We start from the raw sequence: 23,265 nt of genomic DNA, 5'->3' as shown, positions 1-23,265 counted from the left end.
TCACAATAGAATGATAATTCTCAACTTATTCTCTAAACCACTTGCACTTACCATTTTCAAAAACAAACATGCTTTAACAATTGCTTAATTCCCAAAGTTGTTTCTCCTTTCTTCTTTGCTGACTTAGTTATTTGGGTTTAACATAAAAAAAACTGTTGTTTTAGAGACATTAAAGAAGCTAGAAGCGTGGCTCATTTATACAGCCATAGCCATGGTCTAGGATTTTTTTTGTGTGTGTACTTTTATTTTATTTAGTTAAAAATAGATTGTGTTCCAGGATTCAGACGGATCCCTGCATAGATTTTTTTTCCTATTTTTGGAAGAAGAAACATTAAAGGCAGCAGTGATTTCAGCTAGGCTAAGTTCTTTAGAATTAAAATATTAAAAAGTTAGGCTTTCTTTTTATTGTATGTAAAAATATTTTAAACAATGTATTTCCTATTCAATATTTGCAGAAAGAGAGAAAATACCATAAAACTGAACATATCATATAATCTCTGGAACCATAATACTGAAAGTCTCAATGAATCAAATCATTTTAGAATAAGAAGGGAATGTGTCATGAACTTCTTGATGACGCTTTGAAGATTTTCCTTTTCTACTTATCTTCTCAGTTTTGTAATTATTCGTATTTATGCAATGTGGATAAAAAGGAACGCGTAAATTGGATTATTGTCCTTCAAACAATTCTTTTAGAGAGCCATTTTACATTTTTTTCTGAGACCCAATCATGACCTTTGACACAAAGTTCACAATGGCACTAGCAGGTTGTTCTGGATCGTGTTCTGCAAAAAGATGACAGATATTGTCATTGCCATTCCCCTTCCTGGCCACAAAACCGAACACCCTGTTAGGAAAAAAAAAATGACATTAATAGTGATTTCTTTAACGTACAGTGGTGCTTGAAAGTTGGTAAACCCTTCATAATTTTCTATATTTCTACACAAATTTGACTACATCAGATTTTCACCTAAGTCAAAAAGGAACAAAATCAACCAATATTTTCCTAGCTAAGAAAAGCATCTCCCGCAGGAAAATTTTAACATGATATCCCCATATCTCTTCATCTAGCACACCAAATAAGCATACTAATGGAATAAGAGGAACAGGAGTAGATATAAGGGAGGTTAACAATGAGGTTACCTCGTTCCAAAAGGATAGGATAACTGGACATCTCCACACCATATCTGCATCCATTGTATGGCATCTTAAGCATTCTGAAGTTTGAGACCATCCCATTCTGAATAACCGTAACTGGGTCAGGTATGATTGGTGTACAGTCATGGCCAAAAGTATTGAGAATGAGACAAATAGTAATTTTTCCAAAGTTTACTGCTTCATTTTTTGTAATGGCAATTTGCATATACTCCTGAATGTCAAAGAGTGATCAGCTTAACAGCAATTACTGTACTTGCAAAGTCAATACTTGCCCAGAAAATTAACTTTAACCCCCAAAACACATTTCAACATCATTGCAGTCCTGCCTTAAAAGGAGCAGCTAACATTGTTTTAGTGATTGATCCATTAACACAGGTGTGGGTGTTGATGAGGACAGGGCTGGCGATCAATCAGTCATGATTAAGTAAGAATGACATCACTGGACACTTTAAAAGGAGGCTGGTTCTTGGTATCATTGTTTCTCTTCAGGTAACCATGCTTATCTCTAAAGAAACACGTGCAGCCATCATTGCACTGCACAAAAATGGCCTAACAGGGAAGAGTATCGCAGCTACAAAGATTGCACCTCAGTCAACAATCTATCGCATCATCAAGAACTTCAAGGAGAGAGCTTCCATTGTTGTCAAAAAGGCTCCAGGGCGCCCAAGAAAGACCAGCAAGCGCCAGGACCGTATCTTAAAACTGTTTCAGCTGCGGGATCGGACTACCAGCAGTGCAGAGCTTGCTCAGGAATGGCAGCAGGCTGGTGAGAGTGCTTCTGCACGCACTGTGAGGCGGAGACTCTTTGAGCAAGGGCTGGTTTCAAGGAGGGCAGCAAAGAAGCCACTTCTCTCCAGAAAAAACATCAGGGACCGACTGATATTCTGCAAAAGGTACAGGGAGTGGACTGCTGAGGACTGGGGCAAAGTAATTTTCTCTGATGAATCCACTTTTCGATTGTTTGGGACATCTGGAAAACAGCTTATTCGGAGAAGAAGAGGTGAGCGCTACCACCAGTCTTGTCTCATGCCAACTGTAAAGCATCCTGAAACCATTCATGTGTGGGGTTGCTTCTCAGCCAAGGGAATCGGCTCACTCACAGTCTTGCCTAAAAACACAGCCATGAATAAAGAATGGTACCAGAATGTCCTCCAAGAGCAACTTCTCCCAACCGTCCAAGAGCAGTTTGGCGCCCAAAAATGCCTTTTCCAGCATGATGGAGCACCTTGCCATAAAGCAAAGGTGATAACAAAATGGCTCATGGAACAAAACATAGAGATTTTGGGTCCATGGCCTGGAAACTCCCCAGATCTTAATCCCATTGAGAACTTGTGGTCAATCATCAAGAGACGGGTGGACAAACAAAAACCAACAAATTCTGGCAAAATGCAAGCATTGATTATGCAAGAATGGACTACTATCAGTCAGGATTTGGTCCAAAAGTTGATTGAGAGCATGCCAGGGAGAATTACAGAGGTCTTGAAGAAGAAGGGGCAACACTGCAAATATTGACTTGCTGCATTAACTCATTCTAACTGTCAATATAACCTATTGGTACTCATAATATGATTGCAATTATATTTCTGTATGTGATATAAACATCAGACAAACACTAATAAAAACCAGAGGCCAGCAGATCATGTGAAAATATAATTTTGGTGTCATTCTCAAAACTTTTGGCCATGACTGTACTATATATAATTGGGTCATTTTGTTATTAGCTGATGGGGACACCTTGGTTGGAGATTCAAGAATCTCCTCCCAATCTTCATGTTGAATATCAGGAACGAGGAGTTTCCATTTTTCTATTACTGTCAAAGTAGAATCAGTACTCACGGACAACATGTATGTATATAAAGTGGAAATAAGACCTTGGGGACCTTGTGACTTAAGGATCCCTATTAAAGGGAAAGACAATATTGTTTGAGTTGTATTAATGTTACGTACGTGTGATTGAATTGCTGATCTGAGCTGTAGGTAGCGAAAAAATTGGGGCCTAGGGATTCTGTATTTAGTTTGCACTTGTTCAAAGGACATTAGGACACCGTGATCATATAAATTTTCAACCAAGGAAACACTATGTGAGATCCAGAATTGAGTGGACGGTTAGTTTAGTAGCACTGGGAAGTAAGTATTATTCCATAATGGCATTTCAGCTATGATGCCATCAAAGCGAATCATTTTTTAATTTGTCTCCAGACTGATCGCGCCAATTGGAGTAAGGGTAATAATCTAGGGGTATTAGGTTTATCTGTTTCTAAAACACCCAACAGGCAATCCACTTTTGCAGAAACTCCGTTATTTTGCTGGGTTTTTACCCATGAACTGCTCAATTCAGGTCCTTACACATTTCTATAGGATTAATGTCAGTACTTTGACTTGGCCATTCCAAAAACATCAACTTTATTCCTCTTTAACCATTCTTTTGTAGAATGACTTGTGTGCTTTGTTTCATTATCTTGCTTCCTTGCCCACATTCACTTGAGATTCAGCTCATGGACAGATATTCTGACATTTTACTTTAGAATTTCCTAATACTCTTCAGAATTCATTCTTCCATTAATGATGGCAAGCCGTCCTGGCATATATGCCTCAAAACAGGCCCAAACCATGATCATAAAACCACCCTGTTTCAAAGATGATATGAGGTTTTCATACTGTAATGTCATCAATTTCTAAACATAACTAAACTAAAAAGCTGTATTATGGTCTCATCTGTGCACAAACCATTGTTCCAATAGCAGTCTGATTGTATTGGTACGCTTTAGTAAATTGCAGATGGGCAGCAATATTTTTTTTTAGGAGAACAGTAGTTTTCTTCTTGCAATTCTGTCATGCACCATTGTTGTTGTTCAGTATCCTCCTGACAGTGGACTCATGAACATTTGCTAATGTCAAAGAAGCTTTTAGTAGTACTTTAGTTGTATAGGGGTTACCTTGGGTTGCTTTGTGACCTCACCAGCTGTTATTCACCTTACCTTTGAACTGATCTTTGTTGGTAGACTACTCCCGGAAGGGGTTTAATGATGGTCCTGAATTTCCTCTATTTGTACACAATATGCCGGACAGATGGATTTGTAACTTATTCCAGAGGAGAATCAATAACTATTCTTCTAAGGTACTCAGAAATCTCCCTCGTTTGTGCCTTTATACACTTCAACAAATGTGTTGTGAAAATCAGACTTTGATATAACACTCTTCTTTTAATAAAATAGGTCGCCCACTCACACCTGAATGTCAACCCATTGATTAAAAAAATCAGACTACAATTTTGCCTTCAAATAATCTTCTAATCCTAAAGGTTCACATAATTTTTCTAATCACAGACATGCAATATTGGATTATTATCCTCTTACATAGACTTCTATTTTTTAATGTTTAAGTCATTTCTCTTATGGTATTCTCTTTATTTACTTTTAGGACTACCGTATTTTTCAGACCATAAGACGCACTTTTGTTTCCCCAAATTATGGGGGGAAATGGGGGTGCGTCTTATGGTCCGAATGTACCGTTTTGTGATGTGGGGGCAGCTGGGGCTGCGGCAGCGGAGGTGGCTGTGGCAGCTGGGGCGGCGATGGAATGGTGTTACCCAGTAACGAGCGGCGGCAGGAGCAGGTTTGTGGGCGCAGCCATGAATTCACTACATACACGCTAGACATCAGGAAGTGGGCGGTCTCCCATCCAGATCGCGCGCTGAAGTGACATTACTAAGAGGCAGGGCCGGGGCAACACAGAACAGCACAGCGCGCAGTCATCACCGGCCCTGCCTCTTTGTAACGTCACTGCAGCGCGCAATCTGGATGAGAGACCGCCCACCTCCTGATGTCTAGCGCGGCCATAGTGAATTCATGACTGCGCCCACAAACATGCTGCTGCCGCCACTCATTACTGGGTAACGCTGCTCCATCACCGCCACAGCCCCCTCCGATGCCACAGCCCCCTGCTGCCACAGCCCCCTGCTACCACAGACCCCTCCCGTGCCACAACCCCAGCCGCCTCCGCTGCCCCCTCCGCAGCCCCAGCCACTTCCGCTGCCACAGCCCCAGCCGCCTCCGCTGCCACAGCCCCAGCCCCCTCCGCAGCCCCAGCCGCCTCTGCTGCCGCAGCTTCCTCCGCAGCCCCAGCTGCCACAGCCCCAGCCACAGCTCCCTCCGCAGCCCCAGCCGTCTCCGCAGCCGCAGCCCCCAGCCAGTGTTACCCTGCTCCCTGCCTATCGTGGGTCCAGAATGAGAGGCAAGCATTATAACGTAGAAGTAAAATATAAAGTAAAGTGAAAAAGCACAAGTCATTAAACATTGTACCACTCCTGTGGTGAACTATAACTCCAAGCATGCCATAAGAGCTGAAGGACTTGCTGGGAATTATAGTTCTCCTCGGAGCAACCACATGACAAATGTGTGGTGAACTTTAACTCCCAGCATGGAATAAGAGCTGCAGGATATGCTGGGAGTTATAGTGCCCCTCAAAGGCAACCATACTACCTGTGGGATCTTAAAGAGGACATACCATACAAGGCTGAAGTCATACAGCCAGTACATGATACAAGCCGCCAGTTACAAGTCGGGCAGCATACTGCCTATATGACGTCAGCCACGTTTGTTTTTCGGCGTTTCTTCCTGCGTGTATGTACAGTTAGAGACCAGTCAGTCATTGACAGCAGGAGAGGTGAAGCCAAAGTACGTTATGTTTTACTCTGCCCCAGCATTTCAGAAGGAAGACTGAAACATACCATATCAGCCTTACGTCGTACATCCAGTGTCTGATCCATTCTGCCTGATCCACAGGAAGCATGTATCAGCTATCGCAATCCATGGGCAGAATGCTTCAAAAGTTTTTTTTCCACTATTTTCCACCTCTAAAACCTGGGTGCGTCTTATGGTCAGAAAAATACGGTACTTTTTTGTGAAAATCTGATGTAGGTCACATTTATGCATAAATATAGGCAATTCAAAATGGCATGCAAACTTTCAAGTGCCACTGTAATTTACATGGCTATTCTACAGAGATAACACAACACTGATGAATGCACAATACCAGTGTCAAAATTAACCTCTGATATCAATTGTTACACCCTCTCCTTTGCAGTTTGGCTGCACAATATATTGTGTTTTTTGGTAACGCATTGATAAATAGTTTAGTACTATTTGCACAAAATGACTATGTAGAAGGATAGTGTAATACTGAGAATTCAAATAAACTAGGAAGAAAAAAATAAACCTCAATTTGTTATATATTTCAGGGTCCCGCCTCACAAGATCGGCATGATAGCCATTTCACATCTTACATGAAGGGCGCCCATTTCTGACATTTATGTTACATATTTCTTAGGGTCCTATCCTGCTCTTTCACCAGTTGAGCTAGGGCAGTCATAGTGAAATGTGTGTGCCGGAGGGTATAGTGACGATTTTAATCTGTATACGAGAACTCTGCATTCACATGCTCATTTTATTGTGTTTTTCACTATGATTGTGCAAAGTTTCAGCAAAAACCCATGACAAATTTGATGAATGAGATCACAGGCTGGCAGTCTGAAACTAGATGCAGACTATAAGATCTTTTGTAGCATGAACCTGCTGGACTTTTTAGCCCTGATAAAGATGTAAAGGTGACAAATCCGTTCCAGGTCTTTAGGATTATATAAACCAACATCAATTTTATCTTACACACTGTACCAGTGAGAGACGGTCATAGGCGAATGTTCTTTTGTTGTTTAACACTCCAAAAAAAGGCATTTTTTTAACTTAACTATACATGTACATCTGATTGTAAATTTCACTCACTTTGCTGAAAGTCCATCTCTTGTCCACCTAAGTGAGTAAAAATTTAAAAAATTAAATTCAAGTCTATGAGTACAAACAAGTCAAATATTATTAAAAAAAACTTCTTATTCTTACTTTCTGTCTTGTGGATCCAGAGCACAGAATATCACAGTATTTACTGGATAGTGTCTTCGGAAAAATAGTCTGTCCGAGAAATGGGGTAAAAAACAAGATGTTACAAATAAAGTACACCTTACACTAACATTCATCAAGTTTTATATTTTCCAGCACTTTTTAACAGATTAGTAGCTTTACACTTAGAAAACTGGTAATTCTTTTTGAACATTAATCACATGATTTGCGTTCAGTATGTTACTGGGTGCACATGTTTTTGTTTTTTTTTACATTTGATCCAAATGCGATTTGCAATTAGTTCATATAGTGGCCTCAAGAGGGCAGCAAATAAGCTACTAAGTAAGCTGTTACTTTTAATAAAAAGTAGACTATATCATGTCATGACAGTATATTATTCACAATAGGTAGCAGAGCTAGAAATTCAGAGCAACCTGATCTACATCACATTATACAATGGCACAGATCCTTTAAGAATAATCATAATAATATTAAACGAAAAAAAAACAAGAGAAATGATTTCGTACTTCCGTTGATTGTCTGTTAGAGTGATTCCTTGAGCAGACACCTTGAAGTGCACCACAGTAGAAATAGGAGGGGGTTCTTGAATTTGCGTTATGCTCAATGCTTTCTGCACAGCCTGATATCCTGTAAGTGACTCCATGTCCACTGAATTCAGATACCAAACATTGCAAGCTGAAAAGGGATAATAGAAAAGAGAATAAAAGAACAGTAACAAGTCTGCAACACACCACCACTGCAAAATAACACTCGATGAAAGACATATACAGCGGGTGAAATAAGTATTGATCATGTCACCAATTCTCTAAGTAAATACATTTCTAAAGGTGCTGTTGACATGCAATTCTCACTAGATGTCTGTAACAAGCCATCCAATCCACCACAGGCAAATAAATCATACCAATGATGTCCAAAATTAAGTTATGTAATAATGAGAAATGATACAGGGAGAAAGTATTGAACACACTTACTGAAATGTAACAATCCATGCAATTACTTTTACTTAGAAAATTGGTGACATGCTCAATACTTATTTCACAAGCTGTATAGTTACAAAAACACGTAGGAACTGGGCTCCTGACCATCCCTGTTGCTCAAATACCAGGTTTGTAAAAAAAATAATTAAATAGGCAAAATGAATGTTTTTGTTAGTACTAGTAAATTGAAAGGATTTGCATCTACTCTGAGAATTCCATATATGTTACATCTATGAGACTGACTCCACTGTTTTGTCACCATTACCTTAGTCCTTTGCATTTTCACAATAAAGCTCAGTTTTGGACAAATTCTAAGAACCTTAACTTAACAACCAAGTACATTTGATAGATGGACACCATTATCTCAAACAGTCTATGAAGAAATGTTAAAAAGTTTCATAGAGGTTTTTTTCTTTAGGACAGTTTCACATATCTGAATTTAGAAGTCTGAATACAGCCTGACTGCGGGTTTCCTGACCTGAACTTAACAGTCTCATAGGCGTACACATCCCTCAATAATGAAGTTGCAACACCAAGATGGGAAAGTTTTGGAACTATGGAATTTTTAGGGATTGATAGTCATTTTAAGCATACCCAGGTGATGAAAAAGTGAAAACAATAATTTTCAAATATGTCAAGTTGAATGTTGCTCATGCTACTCTGAGCAGCAAGTCTGGCCTAAATGTGCTAAAATGACCTGCAGCGTCCTCGGACTTGTCTCCCATCCAGCACTTCTGAGAGGTGATTAGTCAGCAATTGCCAAGGGAGCTGCCAGTTTTAATACTTGGATGCAAATCATTTTCAGCCAATGTCAGCCTGAAGTGTGGACTTCATGAAATTTTCCTCCCTTGAGATGCAGTGGCATGCATTCAGATACTGCTTGTTTGTGGGCCTTTCTGAACAGAATTCTCAGTCAGGTTGAGTTTGGGTGACTCACTCTGCCATTGAAGAATAGTTCATTACTTTACCTTAACCCCTTGGTGACATTTGCTGTACATTCAGGGCTAATGTGCACACTGCCCCCCTTCAATGTTGTTGTCAATCACGACAGTGGCGTTAGGAAGATGTAGCTTGGAATTAACTCCAGACCCTTAATTACAAACTTATTTTTGTAGCGCCGGTGTCCCTGCACGCTGCTCCCCTCCCCCAGCAGGGACGCCCACTCACTCATCGCTGCGGCTCTCATCCTGCACTTACATCTCCTACGGCTGCTCCCCAGGATCTGCGCACTGCTCGCAGATCCTCGGGCACTGTGCTTAGAGCGGGCGCACGCTCTCTCCTTCTTAAGGGGACACCGCGCGCCATCCTAAAGTGTCCCCAGCCAATGGCTGGGAGACATTTATTATTTAAGACACCTCCACCTGATGGGAGGTGCCTGAGCAATGTGTTAAGTCAGTAGTCTGCAAGCTTGCGAGTTGTCACGTCACTAGCACTCGCCAGTCAGTTTACCTGTCCTGTACCGGTCTGCCTGTACTTCCCTTGTGCTCCTGTATTTCAGCTGTGCCTATGAGCACCTACCTGCCTGCACATGAGCCGTGCCCACCAGCACCTGCCTGACTGCATATTAGCCGTGCCCACCCACACCTGACTGCACATCAGCCGTGCCCACCCGCACCTGCCTGCCCGCACATCGGCCGTGCCCACCAGCAGGTGCCTGCCTGCACATCAGCCAAGCCCGCCAGCACCTGCCCGCCTATCAGCCGTGCCCGCCAGCACCTGCCTGCCTGCACATCAGCTGTGTCCGCCAGCACCTGCCTGCCTGCACATCAGCCATGCCCGCGAGCACCTGCCTGTCTGTTTATCAGCTGTGTCTGCAAGCACCTGCCGTGCCAGTCTGTATATCAGCCGTTCCTGTCGTGCCAGTCTGTATACCAGCCGTACCTGCCTGCACCTGATGTGCCAGTCTGTATACCAAGCTGTACCTGCTGCACATGCTGTGCCGTCTGTCTACCAGCCATACCTGCCTGCACCGGCCATGTCTCCCAGTATTCCTGTCGTGCCTGCCTGTACTTATCAAGTCCTTCTAGTCTTGGCCGTTCCATCTACCCCCCCCCCCACTGGGGGTCAGCTGCCATGCATCTGAGGGTTGTCTTGGACTAGCATCTGGTGTTCATCTGGAGCCAAGTTTAACTCCACCATAAGGGGCTCTAGCGAAAATCAGGTGTACGCCTAGTCACATCCCTCCAAGCTCTCCCCGGATCATGGCACAGTGGTTCCACCACTCCCATTACAATTTTATCATGAAATAAATGTAGTAATAGGCATCCTTGCCGGATCAAAATTAAATTTACACTGCAGCAAGACCCACAGTCTTATTTCATTTTCTTTTGAGGTGCTAAGGTTCCAACCTCTATATAAGTTTGAACCACGGGTCCTTTCCTCAAGCACACAATTCTTTCAAAAGGACAGTGTGCCGGTCTTTCTCCTTATAATCTCCCCAGATCATGGCACAGTGGTTCCACCACTCCCGTTACAATTTTCTCATGAAAAAAATGTGGTACTAGGCATGAAACAGCTTATAAGTCAAGTGCCCAATTACTGAGCTGGTGGAAATGAATGGATTGTGTTAAAAAAATGGTGTAATTCCTTAACGGTTAATGCAATAATTTTGGAAAACCTTTTGAATTACAGCTGAAGGTGTACACTTTAATCACATTTTGTGGGCTTTGGCGCACATTCATTGTACTGTAGGTACAGAGACTAAATTGTGAATACTCTGTCATTGCCCAAAGAGTTCTGAACCCAACTGTATAGCATTTCAACAAAATATTTCGCACTGGCATGTAGCGTGATACTTGGACTGAACTCTAAGATAACCAAATTGTTTAGATAAGAAAAAAGGGTTCTGCACAATTTCAGGATGTGAAATGTAAATAATCATGTAGCTTATACACAAGCTGAGCAAAAATTTCAACATTAAACATAACTCAAACACGAAAATACTAATGGGGAAACTGGAAAGTGTAAATGAACTGAGTAATGCATAATGCTGCAAGAAACTTGGCAAATAAAATTGTTAAATCTTGTAACAATATTAAAGTGCGCTTTCACCTGTCATTTTCAGTAAGAGCGTCCATAAATAACTATAAAGCTGGACTTAAAAATACGATAGTTCTGACAAACTTGCCAGAAATGTGAATAATGTGTGGGAAAACGAGCCGCTGTTATAAACTTATGTGGCTGCTTATGTCCGAGTAAAATAATATGATCTAACATGGCAGCCCTATATGACACTAGATTTTTGGCAGACATCGTCAAATCAGTAGATTCTGCCACTTAAAAAGAATTCAAATGTCTATACCCAGCTTAGTGTACATTGCAAGTTTATATAGTGCCATTTTGAGTGTTATTCTGTTATATAGATGTCAGATCTGAAGAAGCATGAAACAACTTGGGATGGTTACACCAAATAAACTAATATCTGAGCACATTACTATTACAATGCGCGTCAGTGCTAATTGCTCTGGTGTCGGAAGAGAAGGTCCACTTAGAACTCTAGAATTATAAAGTTTATTCATAATTAGGGAGTTTTGCAGACTTTCTCTTCTTGACTTGACCTGCTACGTTCCCCCAACTATAGACCAATAGATGTTTTACCGATATATTATTCAGATTAGAGGATTCTGAATACTAGTCAGCAAACGGCTGCCTGTACTTGTTGTCTCTTGTGCCGCCTGGCCAAGAACCTCGTCTTCTAAAGGTGAAGCAAATCGTTTCAATGCACTTCATCTGTACAAGCTGTGTGGGTGATAACTGAATTGTAAAACTGCGGCAATTTGCAGTAAAACCACATGGGAATTTTGCCCTGCAGTTCTCGGCTGCAGGAAACTTTACATTTACAGGCACCCTAAATGATCATATCCATATCTAGAGGGGAGTGACCAGCCAAGGTTCACCCGTATGCATTTATAGGACTTACCTGCTCCTTGTTTCAGCAGCTCTGCAGCAGAGTTTGCAGCAGTCTGGGGAGCAGTCTCTGCAATCTCCTCCAAAGGATCTAAAAACAAATGTAGTCGGGATGACTAGAAATCCCTCAATTTTGTATTGTTTTACATTTCCTACTACTGAGCGTGACACATATGCTCAGTGCAATCTTTTCATATAGCCAATTCTTGCATGGAAAATATAAAAGCCTTTTCTAAGGCTTTGTACTCACTTATGCAGTGCTCTTTGTTTAGCACTACATCTCTATTGAAATCCCCCCCAAAAATTGTATTCCGACGAAAACACTGACAGATCCCCAACAAAGCCATTCACTGGAATGAAGCTGACAAAGTAACTGTGGACCGTGTCTGGCTGTGTTTGTCTTTTTTCAGACATGTATGGTAAACCATGGTTTGTGCAAGTCTAAAAACAAATACTGCCAAGATGGAAGCCAGACAGTGTCTCCAGTTACTCCATTGGCTTTATTCAAGTGAATAGCTCGGTCGGGGCTCTGTCAGTGGTTCAGTCAGAATACAGTTTTTTAGGGATTCTGATGGAAATGTTGATGAGGTATATAAGTGTACACGTAGTGGAAGGCGGTTTTAATGTGCCACACACACAATGCCCAACACAACCAGCATCAAGCTTGTCCGTGAACACTATGATCACTCTAGAGATGTGCATATTGGCCGTAATCTACATAAAATATTTTTAATCATGTATTAATACTAATACCTCAAGCACACAATTGTAATATTTCTATCTGATCCTAATGTCACTCTGGCAAACAATTTTTCTGTTAGATTCCAATCTAATATGAAAAGATAGGTGTTGTCCCACCATTAGACCACTATATGTGGGTAAACAGACTACCAAGCTGCAGGGGACTCCACGAGCTGCAGTAGGGGTACCTACAACAGTAGTGCTCTTCTCATTGTAGTTTTCAGAATGGAGTTCTGTTGTTTCATTTATCCATCAGATATCACTTTTGACATTTATGAATTGACTAGATGGAGGCCCGATGCTATCGCATCGGGAGGGCGGTAATGCCATGCCACACTGCTGCGCTCTGCCTGCTCATGCCGCTATGCTCAACCACTGTGCTCTGCCTGCTCATGCTGCTCTGCTCTGCCGGCTCATGCTGCTCTGCAATGCTGCCCTGCCTGCTGACGCCGCTTGACACCGCTCTGCCCTGCTCCTTTTCCCTGTTCCTGTATCACGTCTTCTCAGACCAATCATTCAGTATAATGAGGCTATGTTGTATCAGGATCTAGTGCGGTAGTAAGCTCTGAATTGTACAGGTGCAGTGCTGAGTTTGTCATTTGGTTCTGTGACGTCACTGCATAAGACAACAGGGAATCCTACTGTCTCAAAGATCTTATAGTACAAAGGTTGTCTGCTGCAATTCTCCCTGAGGAATCACTGACATTAGATACTGGTGGTCGGTGAATCATTCAGCTGGTACCACTAGAGGTTTCCATCACTTGGGTGTCCCAATATAGCGGTCGACGAACTTCCGCCGCTTGGAATTCTGGGATCCGGACACATCTGAACGGAACAGGATGTGAAGACATTTCAAGGTAAGTATATATTAAGATTCTTATGTCTTCTTCCTCTGCAGGACAGTGCAGTAACAATAAGATGGTCAGGACATCACCAGATGATAGATGATCAGATCTCCTAAGCCCTCATAGGCCATTGGGAGCATAAAGAAGAGCTTGAAAGGAAATTTTCAAAACTGGACATATGAATAATATTTATTGCTCATGGTTTTCCTCCTGCTCCCACAGGAATGTGCTCACTCCCATGTTTTTACAGTAACACCCTCAATAGTGCTAAGCAACCACCTGTTGAAGTACGTCTATGCCACAGCTGTCCATAAACTGTGCCACACCACTGTGTTTACTGTGAATCCACTCACATAACTTACAAAGTGCCTCCCCTGCATGGAGGAATTCACAGCAGACCCTCTTTATAAGCAATCCGTCCACCAATTTACAGTTATTTCTTACTCTTGTTGAGAAAGGACGGAGCACACAGAACTACCTGCTCAGGACCCACGTCTATTGGTCACTCAGACTCCTCAATCTATCTCCGCAATAACGTCTCCCAATCTGATGGACCCAGCCCAATTATACATTACATCTCTATCTGAAATGTCTTACTATGCTCGCATTTCTCCAGAACTACCTGGGATACCAAGCTCACTGTCTGATCAGCTGTATTTCAAAGTTTAACCCTTTGCAAGCAGCTCTAGTACACAAAAATATTTTAGTGCTATAAGTAGTGATAAGTGAGTACCGTAATGTTTGTAATCGCTATACTCGTAACGAGTACTTTGTAATAATCGCGTATTCGTTTCGAATAGTGAGTACAATGTAAGTCAATGGGAAATGCGAGTAATTTTCTGCTGGACCCTACAAAGGGGTCTGGGGGCCTGAGGAAATGGCTGAAATGGATGGGAAAATGATGAAACAGAATGGGAAGAGCCTGGAGAATGTGCCTGCATGCATTTCTGACTCACATATGGTTTCTTGAAATAAATTTGTCGCAGTACTACGCCACTTTTACAGACACACAAGAACAACTACCAAACCTAACCTAAATTGCATTTAACAGGCCAAAAAGGTTAAGAAACAGTTTTTCCTGCACAATCACTTGTATAAAAGGCTAAATAAACCAGAGAAACCAAAAAAATATCCCTTTTAGTGTTTGTTCACACATACTGTTGTGGCTTTTTGTCGCCATTTACAATTGGGAGGGCTCTGACTTATACATTTTGTATGTCCCTCTGTCATACATCATTTTTAGTTCGCTATTCTCCAGCACTTTACAAGCACAGCTAGAACGCACCAGTAGGTATGTTGATCTTGACCTGAGAGACCTGCAGGTGGCTCTGTAAGATGCGTTTTGGAGGGACAGCTGTTACTTAGACATTTGGGCGGTGCCTCCATCATTGACACTCAGATAGTGGAATACATATTCCATAGCAGTTTACAATGTGCTCATTGTAGCATGGGCTTGACCCTCCTCCTCCTTCACCACCATGTGATACTGCGGCTCTAAATTCAAATGTTCAGAGGGCCTGCAGTAGGCAGGACAGCTGAGTTTTGTGATAGCCCTCGTGTGGCCCTGTAACATACATTTTGATGTGCCTCTTGTGTACATTTGAGAGTGCCCTCAAACTATTATTTAACTCATTTAAGAACAGAGACTACAGAGAAAAAGGCCAGGAGACATGAAGTACTAGAAGGTAGCAGTGAGTGCGGCCCGCGATCCTCAGGTTTGGCTTAACTCTGTGAACCGGAAAAATAAAGCTGCACTAGTCAACTGGATGACGAGCTCAAATATATCACTTGTGCAAGTCAAAGGACACAGGATATATGGTGCCCCCTCTCCAGGATGGGTTGGAGAAGCTTCTCCAAATGGCTCAAAGATTTTGATTGTCAATATTCCCCAGATTATATAGGAAAAGACGACTTCTTGATACTGTACTACTTGGTCCAGTGCAGAATGTGCATCGTATGTCCAAAAATTATTCCTGCGGGCTGTGTCATAGGTGCAGGGAGATTCCATGACAAGGGCCTCCCTTGACAAACATTATCTACGATGGAGTACTGTAATAGTTGTGGCCCTCAATTCAAGTTTTCAGAGGGCCATCAATCGGTTTGTTGGCTGAGTCATGGTTGACGCAGGAAGCCACCATCCCAAGGGCCTCCAATCACAAATAGTAGTCAGGCTGGAGTAGGAATACTGTCCTGGTTTGTCCACTGCACAATGTGCATAGGGTTTGTAAAAATTAGCCCTATGGGCCGAGTCATGGTTGACGAAGGAAGGAAACTGTTTTTTATGGGAAGGGGGTGACGTTAACAGCAGTAGCATAAATCTGCATTTTTGGTGAATTTAGGTTGGCTTGCGGTCATTTGGAGGGATTACAAACTGTGGAGATATCCAGTCCTTGTTGAATTTAATCAGAGTAAGTCTGTCTGCATTTTCCGTGGAGAGGCGTGTGCGCCCATCAGTGATGATTGCCCCAGCGGAACTGAAAACACGCTCTGACACCACACTAGCAGCCGGGCAAGCTAGCTCCTACAAGGCATATAAGGAGAGGTCGGGCCAAGTGCTCAGCTTAGGCACCCAATAATTAAAGGGAACTGAAGCGTCAGAAAGGACGCATGTAAGGTAACTTAAGTACCCCTTGACCATGTTCTGCAACTTATCCCTCCTTAGCATTGTTACAGGCACAGATACCCCTTGCTGTTGTGCTGGTTTATTGAAAATTGCCCAATTTGTGCACATTTTCTCACCAACTCTGTTGGAGCTGGTGTTCGTGTCTCTCCCCATTATCCCTTTGTGTTGAAAAGAGCCGGTATCTCTGCCACTAGCATTGTCTGAGGGTGATGTTTTCAGCAACCGATCTACAACTGCCCTCTTGAATGATTCCATTGTAAAACTCTTTGGTGACTCCAAAAGGAGAGAAGGAAATTTCTCCTTGTACCGTGGATTGAGAAAGGCGGCCAACCAGTATAGGTTGTTGGATAAAAATGTGTATCACGTGAGGGTCTTGCCACAGACGCTTACACACGAACTGTGCCATGTGGTCCAAGCTGCAAAAAGGCAAATGTTCTGTGTCCCAACAGCAGAAACAGTACCCATCCTCTCCTCAAGCAGACTCGCCCTCCAGGCTGGACAGACATGAAGCTTGGGTTGGGTGCCCCCTCTGTAGAATTAAGAGTCCCCTCGGTAGCACAGAAAAACAAGTCGTCTCCCTCCTCATCTTCCTCCTCATCACCCAATGTTGCTTCAGAATATTGGCCGGGTAGTATTACCCATTGGGAAATCTGGCTCCATAACATGCTGGGCACTCAAAGCTTCCTCTTTGAGATTATGCAATGATTGTTTTAAGAGACAAAGTAGCGGGATGATTACGTTGATAATAGCCTAATCACCGCTCACGAGGTTGGTGCAGTACTCAAAGTTCTCAAGAACCTCACAAATGTCAGCGATCCACACCCCCTCGACAGTTATGTGTGGTGGCTGACTCAGTCTGACGGGCATGTTGAAGCTGGTATTCAGCTACTGCCCTCCGCTGTTCACTAATCCTTGCCAACATATGCTAGGTTGAGTTCCACCGCGTGGGCAGGTCGCAAATGAGTCGGTCATGTCAAATTCAAGCGCTTTTGAAGCACTGTAATAACAGCAAACGCGGTAGAGGAATGGCGGAAATGGGCGCTAATACGGCGCACCTTCTCAAGTAGGTACGGCAAGTCACGGTAAGTTTTCAGAAATTTCTAAACAACTAGGTTCAGAACGTGAGCCATGCATGGCACGTGTACCAGCTTGCCGACCTTTAAAGCCACCACCAGGTTACGGCCATTATCGCAGACGACCAGACCGGAGAGCCACTGATCGGTCTGTTTTAAAGATTGTCACAGCTCTGCTGCAGTGTGTGCTTTCTGACCTAAACAAATCAGCTTCAGTAGAGCGTGTTGCCGCTTTGCCGATGCGCTGCTGCACAGGTCCCAGCTTGGCAGTGATGGGGAGGGTAATTCAGCAGAGGATGAGGAGCAGGAGGAGGGGAGAGAGGAAGTGGAATATGAAGAGTCGGAAACCCTGACAGAAGTTGGGCCCGCTTTTCTTGGCGTGGGTAGGATGTGTGATGCTCCAGTTTACGCCTTTGTCCCACCCTCCACCAGGTTCACCTAGAGTGCCGTGACAGAAATGTATCGTCCCTGTCCACAACAACTTGTCCAGGTGTCTGTTAGGTGGACCTTCTCGGTTATGGCGTTGGTGAGAGCACAATTTTGATCTTTTAACACGTGCTTGTGTAACGCTGGGACGGCACACTGGGCAAAATAGTGGTGGTTGGGAAACCTGTATCGTGTGGCAGCCACAGCCAAGAGATCACGGAAAGACTGTGCTCCCACAAGCCTAAACGGCAACATTTCCACAGCTAGCAATTTGGCAATGTGTGAGTTTAGTATTTGTGCCTGTGGATGCGTGGCTGGGAATTTACACTTTCTTTCAAAGCTCTCAGGCACGAACATTTGGACGCTTCGCTGGGACAAGGAAGTGGATGTGGTTGATGTTTGTTGTATGTGAGCAACCGCAGCATGTGGGCAGGAGGTATGACTACCTGCTTCCTGAACAGCAGATTCTGAAGGACATAGCCCAGGCGACATGGCATTGGTTTGACCCGCAGATGCAGATTTGGTACCCTGGTGTTCCGCCCACCTACTGGGGTGCTTGGCTGCCATGTGGTTTCGCATACTGGTGGTGCTCAGGTTGCCTTTTCCCTGGCCTCTGCTCAACTTGGTATGGCAGATGCTACAGACTACAATGTTTTTCTCTGAAGGACTTTCAGAAAAAAAATTCCACACAGCAGCTGATCATTGCCCTGACTTGGCGGACAGCGGGGGTGCTCTTGAACAGTTGACCCAGTTCTCACTCTGGGCAAACCACGACCCCTTGGTGCCTGAGTTGGTGCTACATATCCATCTTCCTCTGTGTTGCTGGCTATGCATGCCAACGGTCCAGGTCGGATCAGTGGACTTATCATCGACCACCTCGTTTTCCATTTCATCCTCCTTCCCAGTTGACATTGTAGGCTGACCTGATGGCAACTGTGTCTCATCATCATCAGCCTCCACCTCTGGAGACAGTAAATGACGTTCCTCCACGTGGCTTTCTTCTGGCCGTAGTCCTCAAATACTTGAGCACGCACGCCACCTCCTCTTGTTCCTCTTCAATGCTGCACGATGATAGGCCAGAGCCAACCAAAGGATACGCACCAAACAGATCCTCGGAGTGGCCAAGCTTGGGGTCATATGTCTCCTGTGACTGATAATGGCAGGAAGAAGGAGAACCAGTTCCAGGATTGGATGGGCCAGCCTTCTGTGTATCGACAGTAGACTATGTGGACGTGGAAGATTTGTTGCTGCTTGGTAAAAGCGTAGAGGCCTTGTCTGCTATCCAAGACAGAATCTGCTCTCGCTCTTCTGGCTTCCACACACATTTACATTCCAGACCAGAACATTTTTTTCAGGAACATAGTGGATACATCAAGCTTCTTCTGACCTTACACAGACTGAGTGCCTTCTCGCGCACCACTTACAAGACCACATCCGCGTCCCTTAACAACAGTCTTTTTTCGCATTTTGGGTTTCAGATTTTCAGATGTTGATGGCACAAGCCAAGCTAGCTGTCACAGCCAAAATAGTGGGGAAAATGGGCTGGTGCGTGCTTTGTAGCAGGCAGTAGGAAATGTTTGGACTACTGCTTCGCATAGGGAACTAAACGCCTTTTTAAGTGGACTAATGTGGACAGAAGGCAGGCTGTCACCCCAAAAACAGCGGGGAAAATGGGCTGGTCCGTGCTTGGTAGCAGGCAGTAAGAAATGTTTGGACTACTGCTTCGCATAGGGCACTAAACGCCTTTTTAAGTGGACTAATGTGGACAGCAGAAGAAAGGCTGTCACCCCAAAAACAGCGGGGAAAATGGGCTGGTGCGTGCTTTGTAGCAGGCAGTAGGAAATGTTTGGATTACTGCTTTGCGTTGGGCACTAACCGCCTTTTTAAATGGACTAATGTGGACAGCAGAAGCCAGGCTCTGACCCCTAAAACAGCGGGGAAAATAGACCAGTGCTTTTTTAAAAAAAAGGCAGCACAAAATGCTACTACTCTGTGTGCTGAAAAAATATTGCTTTGCCTCTGACAAGAGCAGTTTTAAGATGGACACTGGAAGAACACTTTAACCTCTCCCTACCTAATACACAAACTCTCCCTCCCTGTACTCTGACTTTGCTGTGTGTCTTCAGCTCTGAAAATAGCTATTTTTTGGTGGTATTATGGAGCTAGTGAGCAGCTCCTTTAAACTGTACCCGATTGAGCATCTCTCGCTCCCTACTCTACACTGAACTAGTATACACTGCAGGTAGCCCTGAAAAGGGCTTTTGCTTTATTAAGAGGCCTAAACACTCTCCCTAGGAGCTCAGTGATCTCTCCCTATGCTTGTAGAACGCAGGCTCCAGATGCAATGTGCACAAAATGGCGGAGGCAGGGCTTAAATAGACCCTATGATGCTGGGCGGCCAGCCAATCACAGTAATGCCACAACCAAGATGTCCGCGGCATTACTGTAATTGGTGAAGAAGCCCAGCATGTTTAGTGGCAGCAAAGGAGGCGCCAAAACTGCAGGGAGGGACATCCGAATATAGCGAGGCGAGTACACAAATACTCGCAATACAACGAGTAACCCAAATACCGTACTATCCGTGCGAATAGCGAATAGTAACGAACACACTCACTCATCACTAACTATAAGTTATTATTGTGGTGTTTGTTATATACATTAACATATCATCAACTTCATTCAAAGATATTTTCCACTTTTAATAAAAATGAAGCGGTATTAAGTAAAGAGAAAGTGGGTTCCTATATCAATGCATACCTTTGTCGGGGATGAGTAATTTACATGGCAGTGCCAGTGGCGTAATGGAATGTTGATAGACCAAGGCTGTCAAACTCCCTAGAGTTAGAAACAAATAACAGCTTAGACAGAAATCTTCAAGTACTACATAAAAAGAGAGACAAGTCAAAAGGTTCTTCAGCATCAGTATAGGCTACATCTGCTCTATATACCTAACATATGCTTAGGGTACAGCAATCAAACAAAAGTTTGGCAAACAAATGGCAGTAATATGAAGGGGAACTCTAGATGTGTTTTTAACCATTATACCAAATGTAATAAGTTTCTGTTTTATTTGGCATGAATAAGATACTTGTAATTGTAGCACAATTAAAGATATAGTCAGAATATTTACCAAAGTATGGTTCATTGGGGCATCCCTTCAAGCGCACTCCTTTTTGAACACATTCAATTAAGAAGTGCCGGACAAGTTCATTGGTCAAATCTCCACCTATTAAATAAGAATGTAAATAAGTCTTCATTGTTGTATTACGTTCTTAAACTGGAAAGTTATTCATTATTTTACTTCTAAAATTTGCCATCAAGTACAGCTAATGAAAAGGCTTTCAGATTTTCTTTGTCAGTGCTTTGTTGTAGACTACATACAAAGCCTAGGACATAATGCTAGACTAGGGTTGCATCCGTGTTTGCATGTGGAACTTTAAATGGTGTGGTTTTTCTGTTTCTTCTGGATAATAAATTAAATTAGCTTTTAATTACCAGTGTGCAGCATATACATTATAGCTGCAAAAGTAGAGCAGAAAATTAGGTGGCTATTCTTCCAATCAGCAACATGGTAAGGTGTAATATGTGTCAGGCTAAACTCACATCTGCGTCTGAGGCTCCGATGCAGATTCCATCATTAATGCCAGAAAAAAAAATGGGGATATTTTGTGGTAAAATTTCATATCTCTTGATGGAAAGCAATGGATTCCACTATAGTAAATGGATGTGGTTGGTTGTGGGTGCCCATCGTGAAATATACCTACTACCTTCTGGGGTCTGCTGCATACAAGTAACCCAACACGTAGGTGCATTAAAGGGGTTGTCCCACAAACAAAGTACACTTTAATCAACAGAACTTGGAATAAAAGTAAGTTCCACAATCGGATGTGTTAAAAAATAATGTTCCTGTGCCGAGATAATCTTATAAATGTGCTCCTGCTATGTACTATATAATGGAGGTGTCTGAGGTAAAACATTTCACTGCCTGTTTTTATACAATGTTTTATTCCAAGATGTATTGATTAAAATTAACTTTGTTTGTGGGAAAACCCCTTTAAGTCTTCTTTCCTCGTCCTACAGATTATATTTCCTGTTTATAATTATAGTTCATGTGACAGACAAAAAGTCACTGCTACAGGAAACCGACTTAAATTTGAGGATGCCAGTATCCTCAACGTTGTCATATGTGTTACGTTAGGTAGAAAGGGTTGTCTTGCTATAAAAGCCCCTGTCCTGTTAGGGCACATGAATCCATAGATGAGAGGTCTTTGCTCAGGACTAGCTTTTATGTGTCTGTATAAGCAGCTCCCGTTCTAGAAAATCCATCATGGACCACCATTACATAGATTGCCATTAATCTGAATAGCTGGCTTCTAATGCCACATTTTCTTGCTGCTGTAGTAGTGCTGGCCACAATTTCACTTGGTGAAGGCTTATTGCTGGATGAAAAAGAAGCTGGCTTCTTTAAAAGGGATTGTCTTAAGGAGACCACTGCAAGCAACCCCCTTAAAGAGTCTATCTTTGATTTAAAAAACATGACTGCTTTCTTGGTTTCCCATATTGCTGCTCAGTTTCATTGAAGTCAATGGGGCTTGGTAGCTAGATGAATTTGGAACAAAGCAGTGTTGTTTTCTAATGCTGGACAACCCACTTCAAAATGTGTGTGCACTAGCATGCATTATTCCCTGGCCGCCAGAAAAAATGAATAGTCATCCATGTAATAAAGAGAGGGTTCATGTAAGCTATAATGTGAGCCACTCTCAGAGTCCTGTGCAGGGAGTCATCATACATAATGTCCCTACAACCTAATAGTATATATGGATACGGGAATGCACAGCAAGTATGGAGTCCAATAATATTAAAGAAGGTGCTAACCCATGTGGTATAACCAAGTATGCAAGTAAAGGAGAAAAGAACCACATGCACGGAGCAGCACACTTCTATATATAAAAGGTATAATTTTATTCCAGAAACGTCGTAGACAAAACATTTAAAAGATATATCCTTTCCAGTCATGTGGAAAGGATGAAGGACCAGAGCCCCATGCCCAATGCTTAATCACTTTAAAGGGGACCTGTCACATGAAAATAACGCTATTAATCTGCAGATATGGGATTAATCTGGTATACTTTAGCACTTGCCACACTGACAGGGTACACCCATCTACATCTCTTTCTACTGGGCATTACATCCTGTATATGCGGATGTGTTACATCTAGATATATGCAGATGGGTCGGATCAAGTGATATAATTACCTAATGCTGAATATAGGCTATAGGCAACATTTATTTTGGACATTTATCCCTTTATATTGATAATAAGACCTTTTGCATCATTGGGATTTTATATAAGAATACATTGTAATACTATTGTGCTATTTTGCAGGAGCATTAAGGATTTGATATTACACGCTTATTTTAGACATTGGGTCTTATATTGCACAAATCTTGTTGATTAGGTGGCAAGGACCACGTTGTGGCTATTGTGTTTTTTAGTTATCCTTTACAGTGTTCATGGTCTCTTTTCTGTAAATTTTATCTGTGTATTTTGATATGCTATATACGCAAGTATTTACTGCATGAGATACAAATTTATTGCACTAT

The 23,265-nt window shown here is 42.6% G+C and overlaps 1 protein-coding gene across 4 annotated transcripts in view; it reads right to left on the bottom strand.

Annotated features, from left to right (window-relative positions):
• Positions 1 to 222: 222 nt before the first annotated feature.
• TNS3 (tensin 3) overlaps positions 223 to 23,265 on the bottom strand; it is a 403,696-nt gene continuing 380,653 nt past the window's right edge. For all 4 annotated transcript variants that reach the window (XM_073678347.1, XM_073678348.1, XM_073678349.1 and 1 more), the window contains 7 exons: positions 20,792 to 20,887; positions 20,419 to 20,496; positions 11,967 to 12,044; positions 7,577 to 7,745; positions 7,053 to 7,121; positions 6,939 to 6,965; positions 223 to 847 (listed from right to left, as the gene is read on the bottom strand). In XM_073678347.1, the coding sequence (XP_073534448.1) occupies positions 706 to 847; positions 6,939 to 6,965; positions 7,053 to 7,121; positions 7,577 to 7,745; positions 11,967 to 12,044; positions 20,419 to 20,496; positions 20,792 to 20,887 (659 nt within the window). In that variant the 3' untranslated portion in view covers positions 223 to 705. The remainder of the gene's footprint in view (positions 848 to 6,938; positions 6,966 to 7,052; positions 7,122 to 7,576; positions 7,746 to 11,966; positions 12,045 to 20,418; positions 20,497 to 20,791; positions 20,888 to 23,265) is intronic.

This window comes from Phyllobates terribilis, unplaced genomic scaffold (assembly GCF_046119375.1).
Source record: "Phyllobates terribilis strain yellow unplaced genomic scaffold, ASM4611937v1 Scaffold_4__5_contigs__length_816908805, whole genome shotgun sequence".
In the NCBI taxonomy this organism is placed as follows: Eukaryota; Metazoa; Chordata; class Amphibia; order Anura; family Dendrobatidae; genus Phyllobates; species Phyllobates terribilis.
The sequence above is the reverse complement of the archived record's forward strand: the minus strand, read 5'-3'. Positions and strand labels throughout refer to the sequence as shown.